At 40.1% G+C, this 15,714-nt stretch overlaps 2 protein-coding genes across 3 annotated transcripts; one reads left to right on the forward strand and one right to left on the reverse strand.

Moving 5' to 3' along the window:
- On the reverse strand, positions 1-12,261 carry tpcn1 (two pore segment channel 1). Of its 2 annotated transcripts, none has more exons than XM_059336504.1 (26): positions 11,635-12,261; positions 8,132-8,268; positions 7,125-7,301; positions 6,928-7,041; positions 6,669-6,799; positions 5,966-6,054; positions 5,767-5,801; positions 5,595-5,653; positions 5,306-5,405; positions 5,071-5,187; positions 4,833-4,957; positions 4,529-4,577; positions 4,364-4,427; positions 4,229-4,273; positions 4,084-4,140; positions 3,950-4,003; positions 3,735-3,807; positions 3,384-3,491; positions 2,731-2,892; positions 2,482-2,597; positions 2,275-2,321; positions 2,117-2,185; positions 1,916-2,012; positions 1,559-1,698; positions 689-769; positions 1-611 (listed from the first exon to the last, which is right to left on the reverse strand). In XM_059336504.1, exons 1-26 carry the CDS (start codon positions 11,723-11,725, stop codon positions 465-467), a joined length of 2,484 nt encoding a protein of 827 aa, XP_059192487.1. In that variant the 5' UTR covers positions 11,726-12,261; the 3' UTR covers positions 1-464. The 2 variants fall into 2 exon arrangements, with proteins under 2 accessions (XP_059192487.1, XP_059192486.1); XM_059336503.1 differs by lacking the exon at positions 11,635-12,261 and adding an exon at positions 8,405-9,275.
- A 124-nt stretch (positions 12,262-12,385) lies between these two features.
- iqcd (IQ motif containing D) lies at positions 12,386-15,536 on the forward strand. Its single transcript, XM_059336509.1, has 5 exons — positions 12,386-12,598; positions 13,120-13,777; positions 14,059-14,280; positions 14,375-14,446; positions 14,934-15,536. The coding sequence occupies exons 2-5, from the start codon at positions 13,127-13,129 to the stop codon at positions 15,213-15,215; spliced, it is 1,227 nt and encodes a 408-aa protein (XP_059192492.1). The 5' UTR covers positions 12,386-12,598; positions 13,120-13,126; the 3' UTR covers positions 15,216-15,536.
- Positions 15,537-15,714: the final 178 nt, after the last annotated feature.

Consider the following 15,714-nt stretch of genomic DNA (forward strand, 5'->3'; position numbering starts at 1 on the left):
CATTAGTTAGGAGATACACCATAATTGTTTTGTTGGGTTGAAGCTTAAAAGGAGTGTCAGTTTTTATACTTTTGGTCTTAAGGAACTTAGATGTAGTGTTTGTGTTAATACTGAGCAGATGAGCCATTTAACTAAGGCATCAGGTTTAAGTACTACATGATTTACAGAAGGTCACAAAAGGCCTACACCAGTATACGTACACAACATACTGTAGTAGTACAGGCTCCCTGTAATTTTGGCTGCAGTCTTTGAAAAGGTCAAGCATTAGACCTCGTCTTTCTGTCCGTAGTGACGGCTCCCAGAAGGAGTCGTCATTAACTCGTCTCACTGTCTCAACAGTCCAAAAGGCCCCAGACTACTTTCCCTTTGTGGTAAACGGGGAGCATGGAGAAGACCTGGAGTGACGGGGGGGTTTCTTTGCATTAAAAAACGGTGAGATGGTTGTGCTGCCTGCGAACTGTGCATTAGTTGATGCTGTGAGGTCCAGTCTGTGAGTTGAGCTGAGGCTCTCGGAAAGGAGACGGGTCGGAGACGGGACTGTCCAGATCCCGCTCCAGGCTTTGGTCTTGCTCAGGCAGGTTTTCCCTTGAATACTCTGCATACCATTCGTGCTGAAACGAGACGTAGAAAAGGTGACGACAGGCCGACGACCGTCATGACATTCAGGAATATTTCTTCACCATCTTACCTGTATCTCCTCCTCGTACATTTTCATGCTGAGGTCACTCTTCGTCCGGGACCTGCGACCGAGGTACACCAGAGACGTGTGCTGGACGGACCAAAGCAGGAGGAGAAGCTCGTTAGAGGGACTTCCGCAGAAGTTCAATGAATAGAACAGATATTCCCATTCAAATCAGCATAGCAAGATGGTCAGGCGACCATTTTTATATGTGCCATTGCCAAGAACCATGACTGTTGTAGTGGGCTAACTTCAATATAAACCAACTTGCTGCAAGTCACAGGTATTGCAGTAATGACCAAAAGAGCAGTGGAGTAGTACAAAGCATGGAGAGGGGTCTTTTGTGCATTTTCAGTGAAAAATTAAGCTAACGTAGAAGTGCTACAAACTGAAGCTCCACAAATAGCCACTTCAAGTAATCTCCATAGACCCCCATGTTAAAAAGCACATCTTTACAGCTAAAATGAACATGTTTACAGTCTGGTACAGAAAACAGTTTTAGCCTCTGTAGATAATTTCCCCACCTCTTTGCCCCTTTTCGGATAAGCTCAGCTTATCCAAAAAGCTTCACAATGGTTTCACAATGGTCCATGTTTTATACACTCTATGATTCCTGCTTGAGTGGAATTGAGGATTGCTGCTTTAACCTGCTTCATATTGGTAAGTCATCAAATTCTGCTCATTAAATGATCATGCAATATCACAAATTAGCTAACAGAAGACCATAACAGAGTCCTCAAGCTAGTGAGAGACACTTCACAACCCCACTGTCACCATAACAAGTAACAACAATCGTCATTTTCTTTTGAACTAGTCAAATGACCATCGTATTCTGCTTTTACTGTGACTTCATGTGACAGGCTGAGTGTGTTTTCTTACCCCTCCCCTGTCCATAGTCTGTAGGACTCCCTGCAGAGAGCTGAGAGAGGACAGTCCTGGGCAGGTCTGTTTGTACAGCTCCAGAGTGGCCAGAGCTTCATCACGACTCACCTCTACTTCAAATACAATCCCGTTCTCATCTGGAGCAGGTGAACACACACACAGGCATTCAAATGATTCACTGAACACTAAGTCCCACTTCAGGCTGTCCCTTCACACCATATAGACACCTAATATAATAAGCATTTTATCTGATTACCTGTGCAAAAATAATGCAATCAAGACTAAGTAATCAAGAATACTTAAATGCTTTTATTCTGAAGTGTAATACACACACACACACACACTCTTTCTCACCCTCTGGGTTCTCCACTGGTTCCCGGTTCTTGCGGCTGTAGTTCATGCGGAACACAAATGCATCCAGGATGAACGCCACGATGATGGTCATCACCACCTGAGACAAAATATAATATAACACACATGCACAGTCACATTGAACTTACAGATAAAAGCAGTAAAATACAGTGTGACATGTACGACTGCACAGGTTAGCCTCACCATGGTAACTATATAAAAGGTCATGAAGTAGAGCCGGCTCCAGTGGCTTGTCATAGAAGTTACTCCTTCCTGTCGGAGGGTGAAACAGCGACACCCACTGATCAATGTCAAGACTGCAAAGAGGTGACTAATTAAAGACCACAGATGAAATGACTTACCATGGTAATGTACCAGTTATTGACCACAGTCAGTTCAAACAGAGTAACTGGAAGAAAATAAAATGAAATTGATTAATCAACAATTTACACATATAAATACTTTACACCATATAAATAGTCCAGAACAAATATATTTGCTACTGTTTGAAAAGGTTTTCTAAAAACCTTAGCACATAAAGAGATAAAGAACAAATTAAAAGGAATTACCAAAGCTGCTGAGGATGTTGTTGAAGTTATTGAGATAATAGTAGCCTTCTTCCAATACTGTTTTATTGCCATAGGTGATGTTGATCTGTCTGTAGGAGTCTGCTACTGTGCTGGTGCTAAGGGTAAAAATAGATAATTTATCCTCTTGTGCCACAAGATGTAAGACAATGCATAAGATCAGAATAAACTACAATACGTCCCAATCGGCCACTGTGTATGCTGAGAAATATACTTCAATCATTGACTTACTTGCAGCAGTTTGGGTAAACCACATCTGCAAAGAACTCCATCCCAACAATTGCAAATGAGTAGTAGAAGATGATTAAGGTCAAACCCAGACTTGCCATCCTGGGGAAGAGCTCAAACATGGTGTCCAACACGTTCCGATACCTCTGCTTTATCTTAAACAACCTGTGGAAGGCAACAGACCAAAATTTTAACATTAAAAAATATATTAAAATCAGGGTTACTGCAGGTTTCAAAAACTTACATTTAAGACTTTTTAAGGCCTTTTAAGACCATTATGAATGCTATTTAAGACCTATTTCATGTCCATATAGGCGAAAAAGGCAATTACTTACAAAGTAAATTAATTTATTCACTATAAATGTGAACATTCAACTGAAAATGATGACACAGGATTCGAATTTCTGGATTCTGAGCATTTTTTTGCACAAGGTGCAGCGGACCTGAAATTCATTATTTTCTACAGGCTGCATCCAAGTACTAAATACAATGTTCTTTAAACCAGATCATGATTGGGCTGCACAGTTTACTTGGCTGGTTATTTGTTCTATGTTGGTTTTGTTTTTTGAGTTGCAGCATGAGCAATACACATTCACATTAACTTAAGTCTCAGACTATCAATCTGATCTGCATTTTTTCCAGAAATAAATGCATACCGGAGCAGCTGAAGTGGTCTGAGAACTACAATGAAGTAAAATGGCTCCATATCGAAGGCGAGAGCTATCAGGCCCAGGAAGGCAAACACTGTCACTGAGAAGTCAAACCTGGACAGAAGAGCACAGTGAGCATTGACACCAGAAACACAGAAGCAATGTTTGGTACATGTGGAAATTAATTTAAGTTTACTGAAGAGTACTGAATCCAAATGTACAGACTCTAACAGGCTCTATGGATTTATGTTCTTATGTTCAAACTGTGGCACTCGGCATAACCTATCTACAAGTCAGACGTTTTGGTTTCAGTCCTCATTCAGTATATATCAAACCCAGAGTCCAAGAATTACTCACAGATTCCACCCAGAGCTGAAATAAGCCATCGGCCCCAAACCAGCTATTTTCAATAACACCTCTACCCCGTAAACTAAAAGTGGAAGGAAAGAGGAAGAGTTAATATAAGTACAAGTGCATGTACAACAACTTTAATCCTTGACACCCTCTATGGCCAGTTTTGCAGCATATGAAGTTTTTCTATATAGGTGGGAGACAGCATGCAGCCTACTCACTGGTCAGGAAAACAATGTAACTCCAGGGAACGAATCTGGAATAGGAAAATCCACCTGCATTAAGAAGAGACGGTAAGAGATCTGTTGTGCAAATCGATTTTCCTTCCATCACATGACGTTGTGAAAAGTCTTACTGTTCAGCCTGTACGTCTCCACGAGGATCCACACACCATTGATGGCCACCACCGCATCTGCAGGGAAGATTTAAGGGTTTATGGTGAGAGACTTTGCCTCAGTATCTCTGAGCACAGCTGGGAGAATGTAAATGATTACACTTACACATGGCATACTGGAAGGCCTTTGACTTCACAAGCAGGTTGATGCCTATTAAAGTAGAGAAGGAAGCGCTCAGAATAAAAATTGCAGAGACAGATATGTTACGTCTGATGAAGTAAAGACAAAAAGAGAACTTGCCTTTGAAAATGAGGAAGGTTGTGTGCGGAAGGTCGTCAAACCAGTGTTCTCCACTGCGTCGTGCCTAAGAAACACACACAGACACACACACACGTTAAATGTGCATTAAAATGCACCAAAATAGAGTAAATTATAACTGCATGACACAAATGTAACGCTACTTACCTTCCATTTAAGGCCAGTGACCTCATAGAACTTATAAAAGTCCTGTAAACTGGAGCAGAACAAACAGAAAATGAAACAATGCAATTAAATGCAGAAGGACTTTAAAAGGTAGTTTGTTGTTGAAGGACTTCTGCATATAAAAGACATCCTAACCAGGAGAAGCTAAAGACAACAACTCCCATGATCCCGCGCTACTTTGCAAGTTAAACAAAGGTACATCTTTTGTTATTGTTTTGATTAAGAGACCCCTAGTGGCAGATAATGGCATATTGTGCTTTGAACTGAAAGTGTGTCAGGTGGTTACCTGAGCATCGGAGCTCCTGAGGTGTTAAGAGCTTTATATGTGAGGAAGCGGTCTCTTGCAGACATCCGTGGCCTGTAAAACCGCATCAGACCATCAAACTGTTTCAGCGACACGCCCATCGGCCTCTGAACAAAAAAAAACAGTAACACAAACAAAGTCAAAGTGGCCATGAGTGCTTTATATTCATTCAATAATTTGAACCAAATATCCATTACAGTATAGAACGGTGAGGTCATACCTGCCGGCTAACTAACAGCTGAAAGGCATGGTCAATAGCCGAGCGTTTGTGAAGTAAAAGAGATTTAAACTTCATCTTTTCAACGTCATTAAACGTATCGAACACCACGGCCAATAGCTGCAGGGGAGAGAGAAGTAAAGACGGAGAGTGATCATGTAAAAGAGCTAATTTAGAAACCATGACTATTTTTCATGGGACTGAAATGCTACAAGTGGTGGAAAGAGGACATTTGTACCAGGTTCATGATGAAGTAGAGCTCTATGGAGAGGTAAACAATAAAGAAAACACAGGACCATCGGTTCTTAGAGTACGAAGGCATCATCACATCAGGGAAACTAAAAGAAAGAGGGAAGAAAGAGATCCACAAGTCATGAGATGGAAAATAAAAACTGAGGAACTGGCCTAAATACACGCACAAAAAGACAATTTCTGATGAGCTCTGAAAGTAGGAAGTGCTGCTTGCATGCATGTGTGTAAAGATGAAACAGATAAATGAACAGTACGATGTGTCCTGCTGTGCTTACTTTGCTGTGGTCAGCAGCACAAACAGACTGACGAGGCTGTTCTCCAGAGTGCTGAAGTACTGTGGTGAGAAAAGAGGACCAAAGTCAGGAAATCTGACCACTACAGACGCAAACATCCCCAAATTTATGTAACTCACACAAGCTAATCTCAGACATTAAAGACTGGACATACCGGGTCAGCACTGTTTGGAGAGAAGAGGCAGAAACCTGGGATGAGACAACAGGAAGGTCAAGCCCACACAGTAACAGGAAACCATGTTCCTTCCAACAACAATACAAGGTTTACTCTGAACTGTTTTAGATTTTTCCGTAAGTAGTGGTGAAAAGAAGCAACAGCCTTTAAAATACATTAAAATAATAAGACTTCTTACCCAAGATAGCAAATATAACCATGAAGAAGAGCAGCAGAAGGAGGATGTCGATAAAAGGTGGGAGGGACTGGAAGATCTGACGCAAGTTTCTGATGGAATGAAAGAAACCTTGTCAGTGATGACTACGTTTAACAGTTAAATCAGATGTGTTTAAGGACAAAATTGAAAAAACATGAAAAAAATAAAAGAAAGTTCACTTTGAAATCGTCAGTTTACAAAGTAGCTACATTAAAACCAACCATCAGTGAGCCGTAAAATCATTAATTTTTTTAAAATATATTGCTTCCCAACGGTAGAATACTAGGTCATATTTGTCTCAGTGATGGTCATACAACTCACTCAGAGGTCATCTCTATCATAATAACACTTTAGAATGAAATTCAGCTGGCTAGTGGCTCACATTACCAGTTTATATTTCTTGGGAGAGCACTAAAGTTTTGCCAGAGAATGCAAAAGGTTCTCGGAAGAAAGAAAATTCATATATCTTTTCAGGAGTATTTTTTTCCTCCCTGTTATCTCTAATTATATCCATCTATTTTTTTCCCCAGTGTCCACTTAACCACTCCATAGCAGAAACTGTCAAAGAAAAAACGTCTTGATTGATGTTCTCAAGTCAAAATATGCATATTTTGTATCGCTGACCATGAGTCATGACTTTGACCTGACTGTGTGAATCTGTGTGTTTGTTTAGGTCATTACGTACCTGCGCACAGCACCACAGTATCTACAATCCACCAGGAAAATTGGTCTGAGAGCTCTGGTCACTCTCATGTGAGACGTCTGTCTGACCAGAACCACTATGGCCTCCACGAACTGCAGCAGCAACACACACGTCTGAACAAGGAGAAGAGACAACATGAACAATATACAGTTATAGGAGCTGAATGGTAGTCTTTGGTGTGCAGACGGCAGGGTGAGGTGAATATTATGCCCTCAGAAAGTACCCATCATGAATCAGTTACCTTCACCATGGTCCTCTTATGTCGTATGAAGGTGTGGAAGCCTAACCAGCGCAATTTCATGCATAGCTCAAATGCCACCATAACCAAAGCCAGCAGCTCCAGAGTGGCATGGACCTGCAGAGTTATCAAACACACAGGTGCTTTAACTGGAAATTGTGTGTGTGAGCTTGTTTTTGTGTGCGTTTATGTTCACTCACGTAGACATCCAGGCGCAGTGAGGGCACCGCAGGAGCTTCACACAGCGACAGCTTCATCAGCAGCAGGCCCGTCAGCAGCTCCATCATGTAGAACAGGTGGTTGTGGGCAAACAGGTACGCTGCCAGCGCCTTGGGGTTTCGAGGATGGCTGAAGAACTTGTCATTGTTCTCTCCCTCCTTTAAAGGACACATACAAACCACACAACATAAGTCTGTTTTATTCTATTTATTGTATTTCAGCTGATTTAAATAATGTTGGCAAGCAAATGCATTCAACATGCTGTCAGGCCTTCAGGATGCACACGGTGCCTTTTAATGAGAAATACTGAATGTAAATAAATAAAAATGTAATACTGTGCACTGTTTTTAATTTTTTAACAATGCACTTATGAACCATCAACGGGCATGTACAGTTTATTTATGGTGTTTCTTCCCTCACTTTTATTTATGTTCTCTATTTATTGTCCATTTATTGCAATGTCTAGTGCTTGTTCTTGTTTATTTTAAGGCCATTTTTAGTTTTTTATTCTTGTGTTCTGTTCTTTTTATCTTTGCTCCCCCACCAGGACCTGAGTACATAGTTTTGTTCCTCTTCATGTACCAACATGTTCCGTTAATGACTGTAAACTTTCTAGGAATACATGCTTTAACATCATAAAACATGAGCTATGTAGCTTTTCAAATACAATTAAAAAGCCTCTGACTGTGTGAGTTCACCCATTTGGGTATTACAAATAAGATAATAAACATTGGTCATATCAACCAAGAAATTCCCTATTTGTGCTTCCATGCTTTCTTTCATATTCTGAAGTCCCTTGTACCCTAATTGATTTATTACTTCCAGCAGCTGTTCATGACGTAAATGCAGACACACTGAGGGAGCACAAAGTTAAACCATAAATGGGTAATACAGAGTGAAGGGTGTAATAAAAACCATCATATGACCATTTGAACTCAGCTGCCTCACACACTCAGTTGAAAACAAACAATCCACTGCTTGTGAATACCTGCAGGTAGATGGCTGCCTCTTGGTAGTTCATCTCCCAGCTTTGCTTTAAGGACACATTTTGGGCTCTGTGGTTTTGTGGCCCAGGTGTTGAGATCACAGCGTTGTTCACTATGTCATAATTCCCTCCTCCTCCATCTGGAAGAAAACAATTAGTGTCAGTGTATTGATATGGCCCATATGTGGAAAAGAACCACTAACTAACAATTAAGTTGTTAATCCATCCACATATGTGTCACACACACACACAGTACACAAAGGGGTCAGGGCCTACCAATGCAGTCTAGTTCTAACTGTAAGGCATAGGAGGAGATCACTACTGGACTCCCATTGTAAATCTGATCTTCATGGGAACCAGCTGCCTGTCCACATATGCACTCCATTGATCAGTCCGGATTTGTCTGCGTGCCCCAGCTGTGTGAATGAATTAAGGTCCCTGAAATACACAGCAGAAGTGTGTGTGGGTGTCATTCACAGTGCGCTGGTCCTCTTCCAGCATCCACACGCATCTGGAGATACAGATGGCCAAACATTCCACTCAGGCCTGATGCAAACTCCAGGAAAACAGTCCGGATGCGAGTCCTTCACAGAATATTCTGGCCAGGCTGAAGGATCAAAGAGTCACTGGAGACCGAACACCATTCAAAACAATCGACAACGCTTATGAATTGGGTCCTTCTTTAGGAAAAAGTGTCTCTTGCAGTCACCTTGATGAGCTCACTCACTTGTACTCATTAGCCTCCTGCATTAGCCACAGAGATTGAACTTTAAACCCAGTGCAGCCAGTCAGTAAGAAAGTGCCGTGTTTGCACTGTTGTCACATTATCTATAATGTCCCCTTCCTGCCGCAGACAGGATACAGACATAGCACAGATAAATCACATGAGGAATTGATCCTGCGCTACCAGCGGCACAGTGGCTAACTTCAAAAGACAGGGAAGACATCTAGATATTTAATAACACTGAGAAAGCAGTATGCCACTGTAGGACGTGTAGCAGGACTAGGAAAACTTTTAAATTACACAGATAAGGCAGGTTTAGGAAAAGTCTTCAAAATGTACCCCAAAAAAAAAACAAGTGGAAAAGTTGAAATCAAGATTAGCACAGTATTCTCTAATAACCTTAAATTCCCTCATAAATATAAACTTTCTTTCTTGAATAAGCAATCCTTCCATAAGTCTTTCAGCAGCTGCATATTTGAGTCTTTTGAGAGTCTATGGGTGCTCTTCCCATGTACTGTACATCACATGTTTCTGCCTCAGGCACGGCTCCTTGGAATAAGACGTAGTTGAGACCACGAGTCACAGACTGTTCCTGTCCACCGTAACAGCAGCAGAAGCTGAAGTGTGAAGATCAAATTCCAGTCCAGCGGCAGCCTGGCTGTTATCCTGACAGGAGTACACCTCGTGTCTGCCGTGTGCCACTCCAACCCATCATTTGTTTGAGAACAATAACATGTTCGGTGCTCCCAGTCAAAAACACGGTGGTGTCAGGCTTGCAGAAACACAAACAGGCTCAACAGTCATGACCGTTTCTCCCAGGACAAAAAGAAAACAAGTTTTGTGGTGATTTAAAGGGTCCTGGCCACCAGAAGTAAAAGTGAACTCCACACTTCTATCCAAGCATGTGATATGCCACTGAGGTGACACAATGTGCAGCCTTCTTTCTCAGTGTCCAGGTTCAAACTCCCTCTCTTTCCAGAAAGCTCCAACAGCATTCAGCAAGAACAGTATGATACTTCCTTCTTGTCCACCACTCCCAAATATCCTGAGGGAAAAAAAAAACCTCCTCTCCTCTTCCTGTTCACCTCTAGAGCCAGAGAAAATGATCCAGTACGCTCACACACACACAAACACACTTACACACAGGCTGCAGACATTCACACACACAACACACACATGCGGACCATGAGCACCAGGGAGGGGCTGAGGGGTGCACCGGTCTGCTGAGGCAGCAGTTTCTCAGACGGGTCATTTTGTAGCTTATATGTGAGGAACACAAAGGCAGCGGGATTACTATGTTGAGTGGATGCATGGATACCCATACGTACTGCGCGCAAACACACACATACACACAGACACGTGATCACAGAGCCTGGTGGACAATCTCTGCCCTCCATTGAAGCAGTGTGGCCTGGACGTGCAGCCGACTATTAACAACATTAAACGGCTTCAGACTGCCCCAGTGCACATCTGGTAAGTAGATGAGCATTACCTTCATATCACAAAATTTACTGCTATCATAACATACACAAAAAATACTAAATACTCTTCTACGAACAAAACCTTGAAGTACTATTAATACTTTGACAAAAACAATGCATCAGGTATTTGGAAACCATTATTTTGTTGAAGCTGTTTAAGAGAATTGTGTTTATATATATATATATATATATATAAAATTTTGGGGGCTTTAATTTACTTTGATGCTGTCCATCCCACTTTATATGAATGAGGACAAACAAATAATTATAAACAGAATACAACAGCACCATAAACTCTGGATTCATGTCAAATTGACGTATCATGATACACAATTACACCATCTAAATTGATAATAACAGGCACATACTAACTCAAGTTTCTCAGGGAAACCAAATCTGAAGATTGAATGTGAAGATTGTGGCGTTGTTTTTACATTTACATTACGATTTATAAACTGGACTCCATCTGGGAACCTTACAGTCACAAGCTGCTCCAACTTTTAAAGCATTACCCAGAATCTCTTTGCATAATAATGGTGCAGAATGATAAGTTAAGATCCACTTGGAACCCAAATGTTTGTTAAAATAAATTGTGTGCAGGATTTTCTCCATTTATTCATTCAGTTTTATTGTTCAACTCTGTGTGCCTACACACCATAGTTCTGCTAACAGGAATACCCAGGGTAGTTGAATCAAACTATTGTCTTAATCTGATTATTCTGTATTCATGTGCATGCAAGTAAACATAGTCAGTGTATAGCTTCCTCTATAATTCCAGTTGAAATTGTTATGCTCTTTTCGCAAAAAAGTTATTAATTCAATGAGAAAGTACTTTCATTTTCAGTTTAATGAACACATGAGTATACAAAAATATGTGTTATTATGGTAATTTCATATTTTAGACTATTTATTTATTGATTAATTTACCAGTAAATATGCTATATCGGGATAGATACTGTTATCAAGCTATTAAATAAAATGTATCTGGAAAATCTACTTTCTCTACAATAGACAGTTAAGTTGATCCAACAACTAAAACAGTTCAAGCTAAAACTGAAAATCATAACCTTCATTAAGGCAGGATATATTGGAGAGGTTTTAATATAAAACAGCATTAGTATTAACCGTATCGAACTGTGTGTATTTTCGCACAAGTATTTTTGCTTTTATTGAACATTTAACACCATGCCATGGTAGCAGCACAAACCCAATTACCACAGGCATGTGCATAGCCATACATGCATATAAACAACACTTTGCATAACTTCACTATAACGGAGGATATAACAGTAAAAACGTACTTTCGTCTCCTCTCTCAGTCTCCTCGTTGAGCAGACCGCTGTTCGCTTCGTCCCAGGTTAAGATGAGAGGCACATCGTCGTCAGACTCCATACTAGCAGATAAACAGCCTGCAGCCTTTGTGTACTAATGCTAAAATAGATTTAATCTAACTTAATCTACCCACTAAATAAGTGCGCGGTTTGTTCCGGAAACAGCAAGACAGCTGCACATCTTGGGTGCTCGCGGCTAACGCTTAGCAAACAAACAGTAGTTTTTTTAAATGTTGTGCTAACTGAGATGAGAGCAGACTACAAGTTAAAATGTCTCTGGTGTGACATTCAAAACGGGAACTAGCGGTTTTCAAGTTGCGTGACGCGGACAAGGCCTGCTGGTTGCAGATTTGGTCTTTGTCCTGTCACAGACGACATTTGTCTCCGAATCAACTGGTTCACTGTCAGTGAGGCTAACAGGCTGAGACTGTCCGTCAATGTCCATCACGGCATCATCACTAGGACGGCTTTCTGCTGGAGGACGGACGTTGTGCGTGTTCCAGTGTCATTAAGCTGACAATTAACTACACCAATTCTATATCTACATTTATCTTTCTGCAAGCAAAAACACCTGACACTTTCTAACGATGCTACGAAAGCTCTACTGACTCTGTGGGTAGAGGTTGATCAACAAACATTCGCGACACTGGAGCAATTGACGGCAGTCTGCATAAACGTTGCCACATTTCAAAATAAATGTCTTCAGTGCTGGATCTAAGATATTGCTGCGAAAAGCCTTAGTTGATCATATTCATTTATTTATTAATTCTTTTACGAAATAAAAAATCCTCACACGTGTATGTATTCATTTTATGAATCTTAAGCGATCGGAAATATGCTGTTGTGATTAAACATTCTCCTGCATTGGTGGTATCTTAGCAACAGAGGCGAAAATGTCAACAACGTTTTCTGCTTGCGGCTGACGAGTCGACAGGTAACTAAAGGAATTAGCTATTTATCGGCAGTAAATGAAAAAAAAACTTAGCACCTTTGTATAGATTTATGCTGTCTAACGTTAATTTATCACACGTAGAGTAAAAAGTGCAATATTTGCCTCAAAATGTTGTGGAGTAAAAGTATAAAGTTATATAAAATTGAAATACTCAAGTGAGGTACAAGTATCTGAAAATTATACTGTACAGTACTTGATTAAATGTACTTAGTACATTACACTATCTATGTCTCCTCTACACCAGTTACTTTCATTATATCTATATTTACTACTATCAGTTTTTGTCAATTTACATTTACAACATGGCAAAGATAAGGAATCGTTTGGGTGCTTGTTTTCATGGCACTTCAAATGTTGTAAATGTATTTGGGTATGTGCCTATAACGTATATTGTATTTATTTTGTAGATTGATGCAAGCATGCATGTATAGATGCAACAGTTATATATGTAACCCATAAAGTTGCTAGTTTTCTGTTATGGTTAACTGTTTTCCTACCCGCAGTGACAGGATGTCTACAAAAGGAGCAACAATGCTGGCAAAGACCCGATCAGAAGATGTTATAAAGAACCATGAAAAATCACAGAAGACACTGCTCTCTTTTGAGGCTGAACGCATCTTAAAAGTATTGGAAAACTGCATCAATCAAGTTGAGATTGTGGCTACTCTGCCTGCTGTCCTCCGATTGAACAGTGTTATGGACAAGCAGTTGAGTAAGGCACTTCAAGAGCACCAAATATTAGATGAAAAACTGGAGACAGTGGAACATCTGAAGTGGGAGTCTGGAGATTTGGAACAAGAAGGAGTTGTTAGAAAAGCAAGGACTCAGGTTGAGAAAGACATCAAGAACTCTGCCAGGGATCTGCTCAGGATTGTCAGAGCAAAGCCAGAGGCCATGTGTGGTTTAAGGGCAGAGCTAGTTAAGGAACTAGGGGACGGTGACAATGAGCACATGCTGGAAGTAGGGGACAGTGAGCGCATGCTTATTAGGGGGCTTAAGACATTTCACATCGATGTGGGACAAAAATTGATGACCAGTCTGGATGAGGAGGTACAGCAGCTTCTCCAGGAGCAGGAGTTTTTATCCACTGCCAGCGATTTGGAACGCATGATTTCACAAGAAGATGACAAGAAGACAATCATAAAAGGAATAGATGAAAATGTGAGGCATCTAATCTACCACATATAACTTGCTATATGCAGCTGGAGAAGTATCTGAAAAACTCTGAAAAAGTGTCAGTACTTTCATACTTTTTTTGATACTCTGTGTTTAAAAGGATACAGATTCTGACCTCTGTTTGCTTTGGTATTGAAAAATGTATCAAGTATCATTTTTAGCTAGTATTATATCAAAGTTTAAAATCCTGGTATGGTGACAATTTTACTCTGCTCTTCACCTTTATCTACAATCGTATCTACCCTATCTTTCTGTTTGTATCACAGATTTCAAAGAAAAATGACAAGATCAAATATTTGCAAAGTTTTCTGCAAGGGAGAAGCAGACAAAACGTCGATATGTCACTTCTTGTAGACAGCCAGCGCCAGTCACTCCTCAAGACATCAGAGGTGAAACACACCAGTATGCAGCAGCAGATCGATCAACTAAACACTCAGCTCAGCAGTTTGGCCCTTGAAAACAGGCAGGCAGAGAGAGTCATCCAAGAGGTAAGTTCAATGTATCTAATATTTCACAGTTAATGTATAAACTTGTTTCATTTTTGATTAAAACTGATGTCATTGTTGTTTTTTTCCTTGGCAGAAAAATGAAAATGTGGAGGCAGAAATTGAATACTTGCTCCAAATGTTTGATGCAGAAATAGGAGAAATCCAGGTACACACTCAGACAAACTTTTCCGATACAAAGTGCCAAAAATAATTGGAAAAAATAAGTGTGTAGCCTCTGGACACTAGTCCATTTGCCTGTTGAAGCTTTATTCAGGGTGTTTAATTTGCCGGTCTGTTTCTGACCTCGGATATAGAAGGTTAACAAAATAATCTAGGGTTCATTAACTACCTTTTTCCCATCCTTTACCCACATCTTAGTTTAGTCAGAATTTAGACTGATGGAGAATGTGGAGTTGTTGAGATGATTTTTTTTTTTAAAACTAGTGTATATATACACATGATGCATCCTGCTGTAAAATATGATAATATATAAAACAAAGAAGAGCAGAAAATCCTAACATTAAAAAATATTTGCCATTGTTGTTTGATTAAATAATAAAAACTTTACTACTCATCACTAATCCTCTATCACCTCTCTCTCTTTTCTCCACCCGTTACCCCTTAACACCATAACTGCTACCGTTATCTCTCAGGCCAACCTGGAGTTGAATGAAACAGATTATGACAAAGAGGAGGAGGAGCAAAAGAAGCTGGAGAAGCCTTTTTCAGTCCTAGAGGTGGAGTGCAACCAAATCCTGGAAAAGCGTCGGCTGGCAGAAGAAAAGAGAAAAGAGGAGATAAAGGAGCTGGAGCTGAAGACCAAAGCTGCTATCTTTGCCCAAGCCTGGTGGAGAGGCTACAGTACTCGTAAAGCCTTAAAGAACAAGAGCAAAAGCAAGAAGGTCAAAAAAGGGAAAGGCAAGAAAACCAAATGAATCTCTGACCGGTTTTATTACTCTGGTGCTACAGACACACACTCATGATATGCTTTAGGAAAAGCCTGTTGCGCAAATACCATTATACTTTATATTCAGTGTGTGCTTGTCATTTGAGTGTTGTTTTAATAAAGTTCTTTATGTTTTACTTTAAACAAGTATTTATTACTTTGGTGAACAACACAACATCAAGGACTGCAGTGCTTCCAAACTCTTTGAGAGAAACTTTGTTAAAGTCCCATAAAAAAACCATTTCCTTTTAAATTTAATTTAATAATATTAATTCTATATCATTCCTTTCTTTTTATGAATGGAATTTATATTGCAATCTCTATTCTGACCCCTTTCACTGTGTTCTCCATGCATAAACAAGAGGCAACTTGACTAGGCATATTGACTAGAAATGTATTCAAAAGTGGACTAACATTTTTGGGCATTATATTACAATTCCCTGTAATTTACAGTGTTGTCATAAATAATCCAGATAAAATGGTACAGT

The sequence above is a fragment of the Centropristis striata genome, chromosome 7 (genome assembly GCF_030273125.1).
Source record: "Centropristis striata isolate RG_2023a ecotype Rhode Island chromosome 7, C.striata_1.0, whole genome shotgun sequence".
Classification (NCBI taxonomy): Eukaryota; Metazoa; Chordata; class Actinopteri; order Perciformes; family Serranidae; genus Centropristis; species Centropristis striata.

Coding starts and splice junctions, on each gene's coding strand:
- tpcn1 (XM_059336503.1), bottom strand. CDS start 8,513: ATGGAGTGCATATGTGGACAGGCAGCTGGTTCCCATGAAGATCAGATT. Junction 4,958..5,070: donor AGCTGTTAGTTAGCCGGCAG/GTATGACCTCAC, acceptor TTTTTTGTTCAG/AGGCCGATGGGCGTGTCGCT. Junction 4,428..4,528: donor TCACTGGCCTTAAATGGAAG/GTAAGTAGCGTT, acceptor TGTGTTTCTTAG/GCACGACGCAGTGGAGAACA.
- iqcd (XM_059336509.1), top strand. CDS start 13,127: ATGTCTACAAAAGGAGCAACAATGCTGGCAAAGACCCGATCAGAAGAT. Junction 14,281..14,374: donor CAGAGAGAGTCATCCAAGAG/GTAAGTTCAATG, acceptor TTTCCTTGGCAG/AAAAATGAAAATGTGGAGGC. Junction 14,447..14,933: donor CAGAAATAGGAGAAATCCAG/GTACACACTCAG, acceptor GTTATCTCTCAG/GCCAACCTGGAGTTGAATGA.